The sequence below is a fragment of the Gambusia affinis genome, linkage group LG13 (genome assembly GCF_019740435.1).
Source record: "Gambusia affinis linkage group LG13, SWU_Gaff_1.0, whole genome shotgun sequence".
NCBI lineage: Eukaryota > Metazoa > Chordata > Actinopteri > Cyprinodontiformes > Poeciliidae > Gambusia > Gambusia affinis.
This window is the reverse complement of record NC_057880.1, coordinates 15,378,021-15,393,048: the sequence shown is the minus strand read 5'-3', so window position 1 is coordinate 15,393,048 and position 15,028 is coordinate 15,378,021. Positions and strand designations below refer to the sequence as shown.

Genomic DNA, 15,028 nt, shown 5'->3' with positions numbered 1-15,028 from the left:
TCATCCCAGCGAATGAAAATCACGCCTGTAAAACAAATCTACATGGAAATAAATAAAAAGATTACACTTACTTTGCATTAGTGATGATATCAGCAACTGCTCTGCCTTTTAATGCCGGCACCACTCTGCTCAGTCTGAAGCCAGAGAAAAACACTAAAGGTCAAAGACTGTTGGCTGAAAAATCGGCGAATATCCAGTAACTCTAAATTAGTTACCTTTTATATGCAGAGACATGGTCTTTATTCATGAATACGAGGAATGCAGAGTGTCCATTTTTCATGAAAATCTCAATAGTATTGTCCTAGTTTAGCAGAAAGAGACAGTAAAATGTATATGGTAACATTTGTTATATTATGTTTATATATTATTTTTTGGACATATATGTTATGCATTTGTGGCATTGCATATTTACTGCTCCTGGTAAATATGCAAGATCACAGAGTATAAAAAAATACAGATAAGCCCCAAATTAAACTCTTTCAGATTTAGGTTTAAAATATATATTTTAAATGTTATTAAATAGAGGTAATAATTATGTTTTGGAGTAGCCCAGTCAGACTTCTAACTTATTTCCTGCACAGATGTTTTTATTCTTCTCTGAAGTAAACTTTTCAGATCAACCTTCCAGACCTCTCCGGTCTTTTAGTTTATGTCTGCCCTGCATGATCAGAATCACAACCAAATGTGGAGAAGCAGCATTCTGTTTTTATGCTCTTCCGATCTGGAACAAACTTCTAAAAAAACTGCAAAAATAAAAACTTTTACATCAAGTCTAAAACCTCATCTGTTTAGAGCTGCTGGTTGATAAAAACTGGAAAAACACACTATAAATTAATAAATAAATATATTATAAATAAAGTGTGTTTTTCAGCCTCTCATTGCTTACCTCTATTTTGCTTCTACAATGTAATATTTTGCTTGTTTTTTTTTTGCTTCTTTTTAATCAGGTAAAGAACTTTGAGTTGCCATGTTGCTGAAATGTGATGTATAAATAAATTTTCCTCAATATATGAAATAAAATAAAACAAGTTTAAACAACATTCAACCAGCAGAAAGCAATAACTGCAATGTTTGAATTGCAAATATTATAGTTTATACAGTCTCAGTGGAAAAACAGCTCAATAGATATGATTTAAAGGTCCTCCTTAAAAAAAGCTAATTTATTAATTTTTAATGTATTCACATTGTTAATTTTAGCTAATCTTTCTTAATTTTTAATTTACTTTTAATCTTGTCATAAACTCTTAGATAATAGAAAATGGTGTATTTAATGGATATATATATACTTATATATCTATATATATATAGATATATATATCTATATATATATAGATATAGATATAGATATATCTATCTATCTATCTATATATATATCTATATATATATCTATCTATATATATATATATAGAGAGAGAGAGAGATAGATAGATATAATATGCAGATTATGTATTGTGTTTCTAATTAAAAGCTTATGTGTATAAATGTAAAAAATGCAAAGCAGCAAACAAACTTGAACAAATATTATTGACTGCAATTTTTTGTGTTTCCTACACTGCATGTTTCTTTCAAAAGTTTGTCTAATGCCTGGTTAAATGTTGTCATTTTCAAAAGTTACTTTTAACCTGACAGACGGGCCTCGAAAAATATATTCTAATTTAAATAAGCATTCATGTATAACAGGTGGCTACATTTTAGTTTAAACTTCTGCAGCTGCTATATATCAAAAATATCTGTGAGATTAATTTGATGGCTGACCTCTAAAAGGAACCGCATGAAGCGAGCCTCCTTGATATCCTCATAAAGCCAGCGTCTGCAAGTGGCTGACGGCAGCTCTTTGTTCAGCACAGTGGAAATAAAGGAATCCTTCACACTGGAAAAAGGGGACACCAAATATGTCATGTTTACCTTTTTTTTTTTTGTAGCAAAGAAAAGTGTACAGCCCTCACAGGGTGACAGTACCTGCTTGGGTGGTGTCTCCTGCAGCAAACGTCTCCAGTGGAGTTCAGAGTGAATCCCTCACACAACAGCAGACTCTCCTTTCCAAACAGCAGCAAACCTTCTGTCACCCTCAGGCCACTCACCATCACCACGCACATCTTTGCCTTTATCTACATGATAAGAAACATACAGAGGCACACCGTTTGCTAGCAGCAGCCCTTGTAAATATGTGTATAAAGCCTATAAATTAAATGTTTTTGTCGTTGCATAATCTGAAACTAAACAATCCAATTTTTTTTTTTTTTTTATCTTATTCATTATCTTTCTTATCTTCCTCCTCACTGTTTGTTTCACTGAGGTACCGGCTGCTGCCAGAAACGGAGGTATGGATGAGACAAGTTACATCCATACCTCAAGGAAGCTGTGAGTTACTAATTAGAAGGCTCTGGAAACTTGGATTATCTTAAAAAAGTAAAGCATAAATTGAATAGATGTTTCGGTCACATTGATTTAAAAGTGATTTTAACAATAAGTGCTTCTTAACAAGGGATTTTTTCACATTAAGTAAATGTATTTAAATTGAAAGCTGGATTATTAATTTGAGATGATACAACTGTAATAATTTATTTCAATGTTCCACACTGATCTTTACTGGGGGTGCCAACAGTAACCCCCAGTAAAGGTGGGTTATATAAGGCTTATACAATAAGCCTTATATAAGACACTCCATACACACCACAGCTTTATTCTCTCAGGGCATGACATATCAGATATCGGTTCAGGCTTTACTTGATTGATCATTTTAATCACATATTTTAATCTTTATTAAAAAGACACCATTGAACACTTCATTATCAGATCTGATTGATGAGGAGGAGAAGGACCGGCCCCTTTTCATCCTCGGCCACAGTGAATCCACATGCTGCTTTCAGCGCTGGTTGCAGCTAATGCTAACTGCATCGTGATAATGTGTGGATAATTTTATTGTCTCCCTTGATTTCACAATGAGTGCGTGCACCTGGCCGTTTCCATGCACCGAATCCACTGGGAGACAAGCACACACACCCCAAAAAAAGCAAAAACATATGGGGTCCCAACACAGCCGCAGGGCCCGCACAATTTATACTAATCAAATCAGGGTCCCTACCCCCAGACACGCAGCCACACACTGGACGAGGAGGAGGTCCTGCCTGGGCATTATTAGGAGAATTAATCACTGCCACACACACAATGGTAAAGCTGATAAGTGATCAGAAGCTCTTGTCTTAAAGCACACACAGAGATACGCTGTGATGGATACGGTCACTTATCATGTGAAGGTGTTTAAGAGGAGTCAAGGTGAGTGAGTCTTCGCTAGGCTATATCATGGTAGATGACATCAGTCAGCACCAACTGTCACCAATAATGAGCAGATTAAACTAGTTGAATTTATTGCCATCAAAAATTAAATACATAACAATAAACTCATTTCCTTATCTGCGGTCCAGACAGATACGCGCTATCAGCCTGCGAGCGATTTAGCCGGCGATGTGGAAGGAGGGAAAAGGAGGACTTTTATTGACTGAGAGCCTAATGTCAGACCATTGATTTCTCCCCACACACATTATTGTCATAATCACACTATTGGCGCTGGCAAGCTAATTATGAGTGGGGCTCCCTTTGTGTGAATGTTCGGTTGTGAAAGTGTGTGCATTTTTCAGAGCTAATGACTGTGTTCATTTGACAAGAAGCTCAGCAGGAGCCGAGCGCTGAACAACTGCAAGGCAACAGGACACACCAGCACACATCACACACTCGCTAAGCGGATGTAAGACAGCTTGCATCACCTCCTACTGCTTTTATTAATACTTCTGTCAGAAACATTAAAAGACGCGGCTGGTTGCCGGAGCGATCAGAGGGCCTTGTCAACATGTGCGTAGTTTCTAACTCGCTGTAACAATGAGGGGAGCTGTGCTGAGCCTCAACATTAAAATATTTAACTAATGAGGAAAGATGAAATTCTGATAGCAGCGCTGAGCTACTGGAATCCCTTCGTCTGCATCAGATAATTATGAATGTGAGTGTCGGAAGGGTGGGGAGTAGTTTTACTTTTATTCAGAGCTGAGAGACCAAAACATCATCGAGTGCCACGGTACCTTCTCTTCAGGGTGCAGCTCTTGGAGGACGATTCGCATATCAGGACAGTCTTGTGTGTGTGAGCAGGCTTTAGGGGTGAAAGGGTCAGATAAACCCTCTGCAAATGACGGTGTCTCATTCAAAGCAGGGAAAAACGTCAGGCGATCACAGCTTTGTTCCCCCTCTGCTTCGTCCTCTTTACCCTCTGCATCAAAGTCACACAAGATCTTTGGCTCTATGAAAAAAAATAATAATAATTTTGAGTGTCCAGGACAGAAATTAAGATTTAAACAGAAAAATTAGTAAGACTTAGTGACATCTTGTGGTGAAATTTCAGAATGCAAGAAATTCAAAATAATCTTTACCTGCATCACCATCTGATCTGCTACTGGACTCCTCAGACTTTAGATCGAAACTCAGTGCTCCCAGTAGCTGCATGAACAACATTTGTCACATTTAAAAGTGGCATAATCTGCATTAAAAACATTTTTAATGACATGTAGCACATCTCAAAACTATTTTTACAATACTCAATGTATTTCTTTGGAACTTGAGATAGATAAACACATAGTAGTGCAGGATTGGAAAGTGGATGATATATGGATGAGGTGCATGGTGATGACACACAAGGCAGGGAGAGTTTTGATCAGAGAAGCACCCAAGAGGCCCATTGTAACTCTGGAGGAGCAGCAGAGGTTCACAGCTCAGGTGGAAAAATCTCTTTGAAAGATGATTCTTAGCCTTCCACGCTATAAATCTGGCCTCTGCCAGGAGCCACAAGAAGACAGATATAAATTTTTCTACCAGCTACGTAGGGGCACAATAAACATGTAGATAAAGTTTCTTTAATTATATGAAACCAAAGCTGATCACTTGGAACCCACCAAGTTATTCATGTGTGAATGCTGCAGGAAGGCGATGTACATGTCATAAAATTCAGAGTAGAATCTCCTTCTCTAATCTGAGAGGATTTACCCGTTTGGATTGTTTCATGACTTTTCTGCGTATGCGTAGCTTGGTCCGCTTCGGGCCTTCCGCAGATTCTTGCACCCAGTCTTGGCTCAACAGCACCCCGGGGCCAGGGCCAAATACAGCTCTCTCTCTCATTAGCTCGGCCTCCACATGCATCCACTGAGAGCTCACAAGCTCCCACTTGGTGGTTTGCAACTGGGACAAAGAGGGAACAAATAATTTTGTCAAACTCCTATTTTCATCTCTGAAACACATTTAACTATGATGTCCAACCTGTAAGTGGTTTGTCCTCATGTTCTCAAACACACTGTGACCTCGATGCCTATGCGACTCCATGTTGGACAGAAACTCCTGCAAGAAAACCAGAGTGAAAACAGCTGCAAATAAAAAGAGGGAAAGCACAGTGACTCGTTTGGGTTCAGACAGCACACACACAAACACACGCCCACACAAACACACACACACAAACAAATGCACACATACATAATGGCATTGTTGTTTCCTCATGCAATTACAATGCATTCACACAATTACATCTGTGTTAAATTGCATTCACTGGGCAAAACAAGCTAGTGGCTACAGTCTTACAATAACCCTGTGTTCAAATGCAATCATTTGTTGGTGTGATCTAATTAACATAAACATTAATATCACGGAGCCTCGCCACAGTCAGCGCCAAGGTTGGTTTGTGTGAGCACCTTTATTGTGTGTGAGCATGCGAGTGTATGGGTGCTTTTCTTTTTCTTTTTTTAAGGACGATTAAAAGAGAAAAGCAATGAAAAAACCCCCAAACAGAGCCGCGTGTTGACACTGCACAATGCTCATGTTCAGACACACTGGGATCATATTCTGACTGTTAACTGCTTCATTAAACCCATCATCACAGCGGTGCTCGCTCTGAGACTAGTGAAACAACATGTGTCCATCTTCACAGCTGACCCAGGAAAGCCATTTAATTGAGCGAGCGAGCACGCAGTAACTCTTTATATCGAGTTTTATTTACACATGCTAATTTTGTGTTCCGAGGAATAAACCCATTGAAAGAATTAATTTGTTCATTTCGACCAGAGTAAAAAGGCAAGAACACTTTTGCACAAGAGCAAATGTACTAATTCTAGATAGGTTACAGAGTGAACATGTTCATGAAAGTTGACAAACTTTGACAGGCTCTTCGGAGAAAACAAATTGTTTCCTTAAATGGCCAGCTGCCTATCCAAATGAGAAGTTGCGTTGCGAAGGAAATAAAAGAGGAATCTGAAGGAAGATTATAGAAATATGAGTAATAATGAAGTTTGCAGACTAGAGGCGCGTTGTGACAAATAAACAGCAAGTTGGCGTCATTGTCTCTAATTTCATTCCTTCATTTGGACAAACATAAGTAATATATAGCATTAATTACCCTATTTAGCAGATAGGAACCTCATTGGCTTTTTAAAATGCTGCATTAAATACATAACTCATCTCTTCCCTCTGCAATTAACATCAGAACATCGCGCTCATTTCCATTTTAATGACTTCCCAACAATACGCCACCTTTGATGATAAGGCAACATAATGTCAACTTCATTCTGAGCTGGCAGTGAATGTGTAATGAACTTAACGTGATCATTAGTGCTGTTAATTATCTTTCTAATATGAGGACACAGATATGATTATGGAAACTGCATTCGCTGATGAAATAAATCTCTGGAAGGATTGCACTGAAGCTTAACTGAGGACAAAGTCTGCTTATCAGTTTTTATATTCTCCTCCACTACCTACAATAAACCTATTTATTTGGTTAATAAATGTAGATGCATTTGCTTTCAAAAGTGCTCTCTTAGAAAGGCAAGTTCTTAGAAAAAATGACTTTGGTGAAATTTTCTCACAATGTATTCCACCTTTAATGATATATATCCTATGAAGAAATAACTAAATAAATGAAAACCTGTAATAGCCTGCATACACATACACACCCTTATATTAATGTGTTGCTGATACACCTTTTGATTTAATTTTAGCATTCAGTCTTCTTCAGTTTACACCTGCCTCAACTGTGGTAAAGCTGATCAACCTGAGATACAGCTCTTCCAGGATCTTTCTGCCATTTGCTGATTTTTATCCTTAAGGCAAATTTACAAAATTTACAATTTACAAAATTGTACATAACTATTTTCATCAAAAGATCATATTCAGGGCTGGCAAAAAGTCTTAAAGCGTCTGACCAGACTGAAATTTAATTTTCGGGACATATTTTCAAATGATTTGGCACAAAAACAATACTGCACACCTTTAAAAGAACCTTAAACACACTACGATGGATGGTGGTGGCAGCATCATGCTATGGGCCTGGGGTACATTTCTTCAAATAAAACTGAAGTTTTGGTTGAGATGGATGCAAATGATAAAGAGAGATTTTATTTTTTTCAGCATCACAATGAGTCCAGGTCTACCAGACCTAGCTCAAAATAAAGACAGAGTTGGAGAACTAAAGCTGACAGAACATCTGTGACATGACCAAAAGAGGGCAGTTTGAGAAATTTGGAAAGTTTTTACAAGGTAAGAGTGGGCACATCTCACTTACTGAAAAATAAAATAGGCTGAACTTACCCCATAAACTGGAATATTCCTACAGGTTTGTTTTTTTTATTAAACTGTGTTAGTTTGCTTTTCATTTTGAATTGTACAAAATGATTAAACATGGGAGACGTTTAAGAAATAAACAATAATGGTGTCATTTTAAAAGGGGTGTGTACTGTTGAGAGACACTGGAGCAAAATGATTCACTGTGCTGCAAAGAAGCTCATCAAAAGCACACAAGTTGTTAAGTAAAGGTCATAAGTTGATGATCTACAAATTAATTAATGGCTGTTATTACTTCAAGAAGATGGATGAAAAGGTGAGCGGAGCAGCTGACTATAGCTGATGATTGTTTCCACATCTCTAATTTAAACACTACCAACATTCTGCAACATTTATGCAGCAAAACACCATAAAGATGAAGAACTAAAACCTCCCGCCATCGTCTTCCCTGCATCTCAGATGGAAAAACAATTCATCACCTTCTCTGATAGCCTGTCAGGAACTGATATGATAAAGAATAACATCAAATGAGTAATGTTTTCATCAGATTGCAACCACTGTAATTGCCAGCATGATTTCTGTGGGCAAGACACATGCACAAACAAGAGCATACACGTACACTTTTGGGGAGTGCGAGACAGACACACAGACGCTGTAATTTCATGCCTGTGTGCCTGAGTAATATGTCCCTGCTCCCTGCTCCAGATGGCTCAACGTCTTAAGCGTTGTGGGGGAACTAATGATGTGGGCCACGTGTTTCGGGGGGGAAAAAACAACAATAAAGGCGTCTTTAACCTTCAGCGGCAAACGGTGTGCTGTGGCTAGTGTTCCCATGGATGGGCCTAACAGATATCAATTACAAAGCCCACTCAGGGGCAATCAGCTGTGATAATCCAAATCTATTTAAAGAAATAAACACCCCCGCAGGGCTGGACGGCCCACAGCATAAGCACATTGTTGTCTTTCGATGGACTTTTGGCACAGTCCTCTGGGATTTGGGAGAAGGTAACAACCCCAGATACCTCAAAGGATAAAACTGTGTCTTGTGTGGAGACAAATCTAAAGTTGAAAAACTCTATGCTGAGCAGCTTCATATATGTATGCATACCATTTGAACTTTTCCCATTTTGTCACATCGAAACCTTAATCTGAAATGTATATTAATACAACAATACAAAGTAGTACAAAACTAAAATGGAAAATAAAAGCATGGAGGGTTTTAATTTTTTAACTAATAAAAATGTACAAAATATATTTATCCTTCCCGAGGCAATCCTTTGCTGCTGTTTTATTTTTCATGTCTCCACAGATAAAAAAGCATCCCCACAGCATGATGCCACCATTACCATCACTATAGTGATGGTAGACCACCCCTATGAACATGGAGTGGTCTGTATTTTGCAGATTGCTTTTTGTCACAGCCAGCAAGTTTTAACGTGTCTTTAGTGTCTTCTACATAATTTTGTGGTTTTCTTTCAATACTGAATTTCTTCAAGAGACTCTTCCACAAAGATGAGATTTGTGGACTATTTTTAAGTTAGGTGAAACCTTATAGTACTTTCCCTCTGCAAAGATACATTAAAACTTGTGTAACATCACAAGATGAAAAATGTGTGAGGCAATGTGGAAGTACCTCTGCTTTTATTGACTTGTGACCTTTTCCCAAAGCAGAGCGAAGAGCACTACTGATGGCATCGAACGTCCTCTGAGATCTGCTGGCTGCTTTTGTCTTCTGAGATTCTGAGAAGATGTAAATATCAATACCTGGGCACTCAAAGTCATGCTTTTTAACCCTTTGTGCTTCTGAAAAACATGAGCATACCTGTGTACAGCTGCCAGGTTTTGTGTGCCATCTCCTCCCATAAAGGGCTGATTTCAGTCATGCTCACTGGCTTTGTCTCTGTCGTACTGCTCGCTGAGATTTCAACCTTGTAGCTCTCTTCAAGAATGTGTTGTCTTTCTGATATTACCTTTGACCAGCAGGCCTCTGCTAAGGACACGAGTTGTTTGTCATCTAGAAAACACACAAAAACACACATTTAGTATTTTCTGAGGAGTGAAATAAACATAAAATCCCTAAAAGAGGGGATCAAACCTGTCGTAATGTCTGCTCCATTACTGAGGTTGGAAGGGCTTTTACTTCTGCCAGGTATAGGGCTTGATTTCTTTTTGTGACCCTTTTGTGGCACACATCCAAAACCTTCTGGGTAGCTACAAAAGAAGGATATGTGTCAATTTAGAAATATACTAAAAGATTTACTAAGTGAAAAAGGCATAAGTTTCTGGTATTGACGCATATTAAAAAAGCGACAAAAAATGTGTCCATTCTTAAGTTTCATAGTTCTTTCAAAAAGAAGCCAGATGCAGTTTCAACGTGTTTTTTTACACTTTTTCCTTTACCTGCCAGAGCGAATCAGCAGCAGACAGTGAAGTAGGCAGGTGATGAAGTTCACATTAGCATTGTAGGTTGCCATGAACACATCCCAGCGTTCCATGAAGGTCTGCAATGCCCTGATGACAACTTCCCTCTCTTCTTGGGAATTACGCGGTTGAGACAGGAAGTGAAGCAGGACTTTATTGGTGCACGAGTAGAGAGCAGACACAGCCCTCTCCCTTTGAGTGAGAGCTTTCCCCACAGCCTAGAATCAGACAGACAATGCCTGAAAAACTTGATCTACATTATTTTTACGTTAAAGATGTATCTCTTATTGCTGAAAGGCTCTCTAAGTTAATAACATGCTGCTGTGAATTTATCTAATAAATTTTGTGAAAGTCTGTGTCTCACCACCATAATCTGATCAGCCAGGAAGTCGAGCAAACTTTCAGGATCTCCAGCAAATGTTCCACTGTGAAGCTTCTGCAGCATAGTCCTACAGAAGAGCACCACATTGTCCATCAGAGTACCCATCTCTCCTTCGCCATTCTGATTACTGCAGTCTAACAGAAAAAGTAAAATTATTATTTAATTTCTGTTGAGTACAGATTTAGGTGTATAAAAATAATGTATTGTGATGTTACCTTGTGAGGTGAGATGGGTGTTGTTATCATCCTCATGGCTGAGCATATGGATGATGTTCATGATCAGCTCCACCAATTCAGATTGAAAAGTCTGCCTTTGCTCCAGCGACGTGGCAACAGGACAAAACTAGGCCAGAAATAAAAAAATCTTTTATCTAACGGCAAGTGCATAGATGATGTGAGTGAAAACACTTGTGAGGAAATGTGCTATTTTGGCCATCTAGGTGCTTTTTTTTCCTCCAGCGGTGAATAATTTGATCAAAAAAGCTCAGCTCTGCTTTGTTTGGTAAATGAGCATAGAGTGGCACCTTCTGGAGAAAAAAGAGTTTTGCAGAATTTGGTCAAATTGAAGAGGAGCTTTTAGTAAAAAAAACAAACAAAGCCTTTCTGCTATAGCATGCGTCAATTCATCATGACTGTAATCTACAAACTGAATAATATAAAATACGCATAGTACAAGCCTAACGTTTACATACCCTGATGTTGAAAGCAAATATCAAAGTATAAAGAGTTTCTCTATCCCTCAAACAGTCAAACAGACACATCTACTCTTAAAAATGCACTTCTTTGTTTAGATACATGTTAATTATAAAACCAGTTATGATGTGTTGGGAATCAAGTCTCAGATAAAAAAAACTGTTCAAACTCCAAATCCTTAAAAGTCCCAAATTATTTGGACATTCATGGTTTCCTGAGCAGCAAGGTGACTGATGGCATGGGCTGGAAATTCACCTCCAGCAGCAGAACTGCGGGATGTGTGTTGGAGCTTGAACACACGTTTAGAAGACTGTCCATCAGCAGAATACGCATGAAGTCGAGCACCGGCTTCCTCGTTGGATGAGTGCTGAATGTGCCCTCTCTCTTATTTGTTTTGCAAGGGTTAACCTACGGTAAGAAAGAAAACCAGACAATAAAACTCCACAGATGATAACTTATAGGAGAGCTTTATGAAACAACAACCACACAACAAACCTCTGAAATCTCCGCAGGATAAACAACGCTGGCGAGTGAATGCAGGAACTTGGGTGATACCCACAGTGGGTCTCTTGGTCGGAGATTGTGAAGGAGACAAAGGAACTGCATTACACTGGCTGGGAGCTGCACTTCCCATGGTGCCTCACTGTCAGATTCATCTGTAGATAAGGGCTTTTGAAACAAGAACAGAAACACATGTTCTTCACTGTAAATTTTCTTTAAAAAATACTTGTGAGAATATAGACTCTTTTAAGTTCTTTCAACCTGAGAGATGATAACTTTAACCAGCTCCATGAGCAATATAGCAGCTTCAACACAAAGTTGCTGAGAGGGAGCTTCCCTTTGGCACTCAATTAATTCCTGAAGGGCATCATCCAAATCAAGCTGTATGAGAGATACAATGAAAGGATGATGACAAAACTGGTACTGTAGGGGAGAATTTAAGACAGTGCAGACTAACCCACCTCTCTGCCTGTCATGTGACTGGTGCTCCTCCCAAGTAGAAGAGCAGCTAAAGCTTCATATACCTGTGGCAAGTGAATGTGTCTGACTAACAACTCCTGGAGAACATCAAAACCCAGACAAGTGGTGCTGAGGCACTCCTGGGACCAAGGGTAGACTCGAAGGTTGTCTGGTAAGAAGGCGAGGAGTCAGTGACTAACAAAAAGTAAGACTTATTTTTAAATTGATCAGTAATTGGTGTGAGAGCCATGATATACCTACTTGATTAACTAACAAAATGGCCTGACCTTACTAAGGTAATAGATTGGTACGAACAGAAATTATTTTGCAAGTGACACCTTTTGTGCCTTAAAAAGCACAAAAGGCAGATAAACAAAATGGCCCAATGACTGAAATATTAACTTTTGTAAAATAAAATTGTCACATTTGTTGTTGTTTTTGTATTTGTTTTGCTGTTGTGTCTACAACTTAGAGTTGATCTAAGATTATTATTAGTATTATTAGTATTATTTAAATAAGGTGTAGCACCACTTGATTTAGTCTAAATAGGACTGTATCTCAAAAATAATCAAAATGACCATTAAAACCCACAAAATTCGAGTGGGATACATAAAAAAAAATGTAAAAATAATCAAATTTTGTCTACCCATGATAACAAATGGTTCCTCTACGCCCTCTATGAGCGTTCCTGGCATCACTCCCTCTCTGAAGCTGCTCTGCTGTCCTGGATTGGACAGAAACTGTGTGAGCAGGATGAGGCCCAGTTTCAAAGTGGATGGGTGGAGGTGGGCCTGAAGGAAGAGCAGGAACCAATCGTTGCCAAGAGATTGGAAAACTGTGGCCTGGTCACTAATTGGGGGATAAAAAAAATCTGATTAATTTGGGTACGTATTCCTGCCATGATATGACTTTACGTCAAAAAAAGACATGCTACCATCTATTTATACACTGATGCTTAACAAAAAGCATAAAGTATTCATCCTCACCATTTTTGAAAGCTGTCTGATTTAAGGATTTCAGAAATTACAAGCAGCATCTTGTTACGAATCCAGATGATGCTAGCTGGACCTGAATGGCAGAAAACAACCTTGTATCAGACACAGATGTCAGACATGTATTGTCATCATATGCATGGGATTGTTAACTGTGTACCTGACATGTCATTTGAAACCTCACAGTCCACTATCTCACTGCCTTCATAAATTTCACTGGAAGGAGGAAGTGTGTAGACCAGGAAAAGCCCAAGTCTTATCACACAAAAAGACACATGCAGAAAGCATTAAATTATAAAATAGGTTGTTAGTATTTAAAAAAACAGCATCTTCAGGCTCTACCTGCTTATGTCTGAAGACGTCATGTGAGCCTTCAGTAGTGAAGTGATGATGTCAGAGATAATGTGGACCCTTTGTAGGGTCACTCCAGGATCACAGAAATCAAACAGCAGCTTTGGCAGCAGGCCCACGCTGTGCATGACCGCTGCATTCCTGCTGTCACTGCTCGGTTATGATGAGGGAAACAGAAACAGCACCGATATCAATCACAATTTGTTCCCGCAGACAGAAAATCTAATTCAACAATCCATACAAGCATCCAGTCCTCTCCTCAGCCTTCCTGACTGATTCTGCTGAACGTTCCCTTGACTATTTTCTGCCGTTCTGTGATATTGATGACAGGCGTCTCTGTGCATTGACAGAACAGCCAATAAAAGCTGTCAATTCAGAACAAGGTCCTCTTTATTGTTTTACATGATTTGTTGGTTGTGACAATTAACAGTAAATTTAAATATGTCTAGGCCCTCTTCATACAGGATTAAGAATACCAGTCTCCAAGATCTCCACCACCAACTTAACAATGCTAGATCATGACAAAGTTTGAAAAACTCATTTCAGTGTGAAGGTAAGCATGATCTTATTGTGATTTTAATTTCCTGCTGACCCAGTCACAATGCTAACTCTAAAAGCATTCTGCCAAGAATGTCATGTACAACAAATTTCAACCTGGCGCACATTATACCTGCTTTTGAGGACTCAACTATTGTAAAATCATCGCAACATCAGTGTCTTTCCTTATAACTGTCACCTCCCTCCTTATCGCTAAATACAATGAAAAGGCTTTATTTTGTCAAAATGGGAAACACACAAACATATTAAAGCAATATCACAGAGCAAGCGTTGGAAATACTCAGGTAAGTGTCGAAACCTTCAAGCTGTTTTGTGAGTAACGGGGATAGAAGACTATTAATGTTCTGGACAATTTTAATTGTTGTGATATAGTATTAGACTGAATATGGACTTGCCACATGTTGTTAACTTTGAGGATTACCTGGAGGATTTCAGGATATCCGCAAAGTGTTTTAGAACTGAGAGGTCCAGACTGTCTGGCGTATCTCGCCACACCTAAAAATGAGGGATAAAGAAAACGCATCACGTTTTTATTTCAGAAAAAAAAAAAATATATAAAAAATCAACTTTTGCACATATGTTTAACTTTTAATAGCTATGCTGATTTTTACCTCCAAGTCACATAGCAGAGCCTGGAAAGCAGGCGTGTTCTGGAGGTAGCCAGTTCCACAGCTCATCTCCACTGAACTTGAGAGGCACAAAGCCAGCTGAAAGGTTCGATGGCTGATAAGACTGCTCTTCATCTTTAGCAGGAAGGCTAACAGCTAGATAAAGAACAAAATACAACAAAACAGATTCAAACTGTAAGAAAATGTTCATGCCTGAAACAAAAGTTAATTTACAGATGTGTTGATCAAGTCAGAAAAACCTTGTATCCATTGATGCGGTTCATTTCGGCCTGCATTGCAGAGTTTGTTTCCAGCACTGAGAGAAGAACTTTAATAGCCGCATACAAAGAGCTGTCATCTGGTGCCATGGCAACAAGACTGAGGACAACGGCAGGCCCACCAACATACAGAAAACCAGTGGAAGCAGATTTGGGGATGAAAGTTCGGACACCTGGAAAAAAAGAGACTCCAGAGATC

General features: G+C 38.8%; 1 protein-coding gene across 1 annotated transcript in view; it reads right to left on the bottom strand.

Annotated features, from left to right (window-relative positions):
- wdfy4 (WDFY family member 4) overlaps nt 1-15,028 on the bottom strand; it is a 50,407-nt gene that overhangs the window by 18,026 nt on the left and 17,353 nt on the right. The window contains exons 26-50 of the mRNA XM_044136534.1: nt 14,812-15,002; nt 14,555-14,707; nt 14,365-14,438; nt 13,377-13,535; nt 13,195-13,289; nt 13,029-13,110; nt 12,689-12,891; nt 12,045-12,211; nt 11,845-11,964; nt 11,578-11,751; nt 11,338-11,490; nt 10,606-10,732; nt 10,373-10,524; nt 9,988-10,226; nt 9,683-9,798; nt 9,410-9,601; nt 9,221-9,327; nt 5,299-5,376; nt 5,029-5,220; nt 4,419-4,485; nt 4,074-4,288; nt 1,960-2,108; nt 1,756-1,870; nt 216-301; nt 72-134 (exon numbers count right to left, since the gene is read on the bottom strand). Of these exons, the coding sequence (XP_043992469.1) occupies nt 72-134; nt 216-301; nt 1,756-1,870; nt 1,960-2,108; nt 4,074-4,288; nt 4,419-4,485; nt 5,029-5,220; nt 5,299-5,376; nt 9,221-9,327; nt 9,410-9,601; nt 9,683-9,798; nt 9,988-10,226; nt 10,373-10,524; nt 10,606-10,732; nt 11,338-11,490; nt 11,578-11,751; nt 11,845-11,964; nt 12,045-12,211; nt 12,689-12,891; nt 13,029-13,110; nt 13,195-13,289; nt 13,377-13,535; nt 14,365-14,438; nt 14,555-14,707; nt 14,812-15,002 (3,469 nt within the window). The remainder of the gene's footprint in view (nt 1-71; nt 135-215; nt 302-1,755; nt 1,871-1,959; nt 2,109-4,073; nt 4,289-4,418; nt 4,486-5,028; nt 5,221-5,298; nt 5,377-9,220; nt 9,328-9,409; nt 9,602-9,682; nt 9,799-9,987; nt 10,227-10,372; nt 10,525-10,605; nt 10,733-11,337; nt 11,491-11,577; nt 11,752-11,844; nt 11,965-12,044; nt 12,212-12,688; nt 12,892-13,028; nt 13,111-13,194; nt 13,290-13,376; nt 13,536-14,364; nt 14,439-14,554; nt 14,708-14,811; nt 15,003-15,028) is intronic.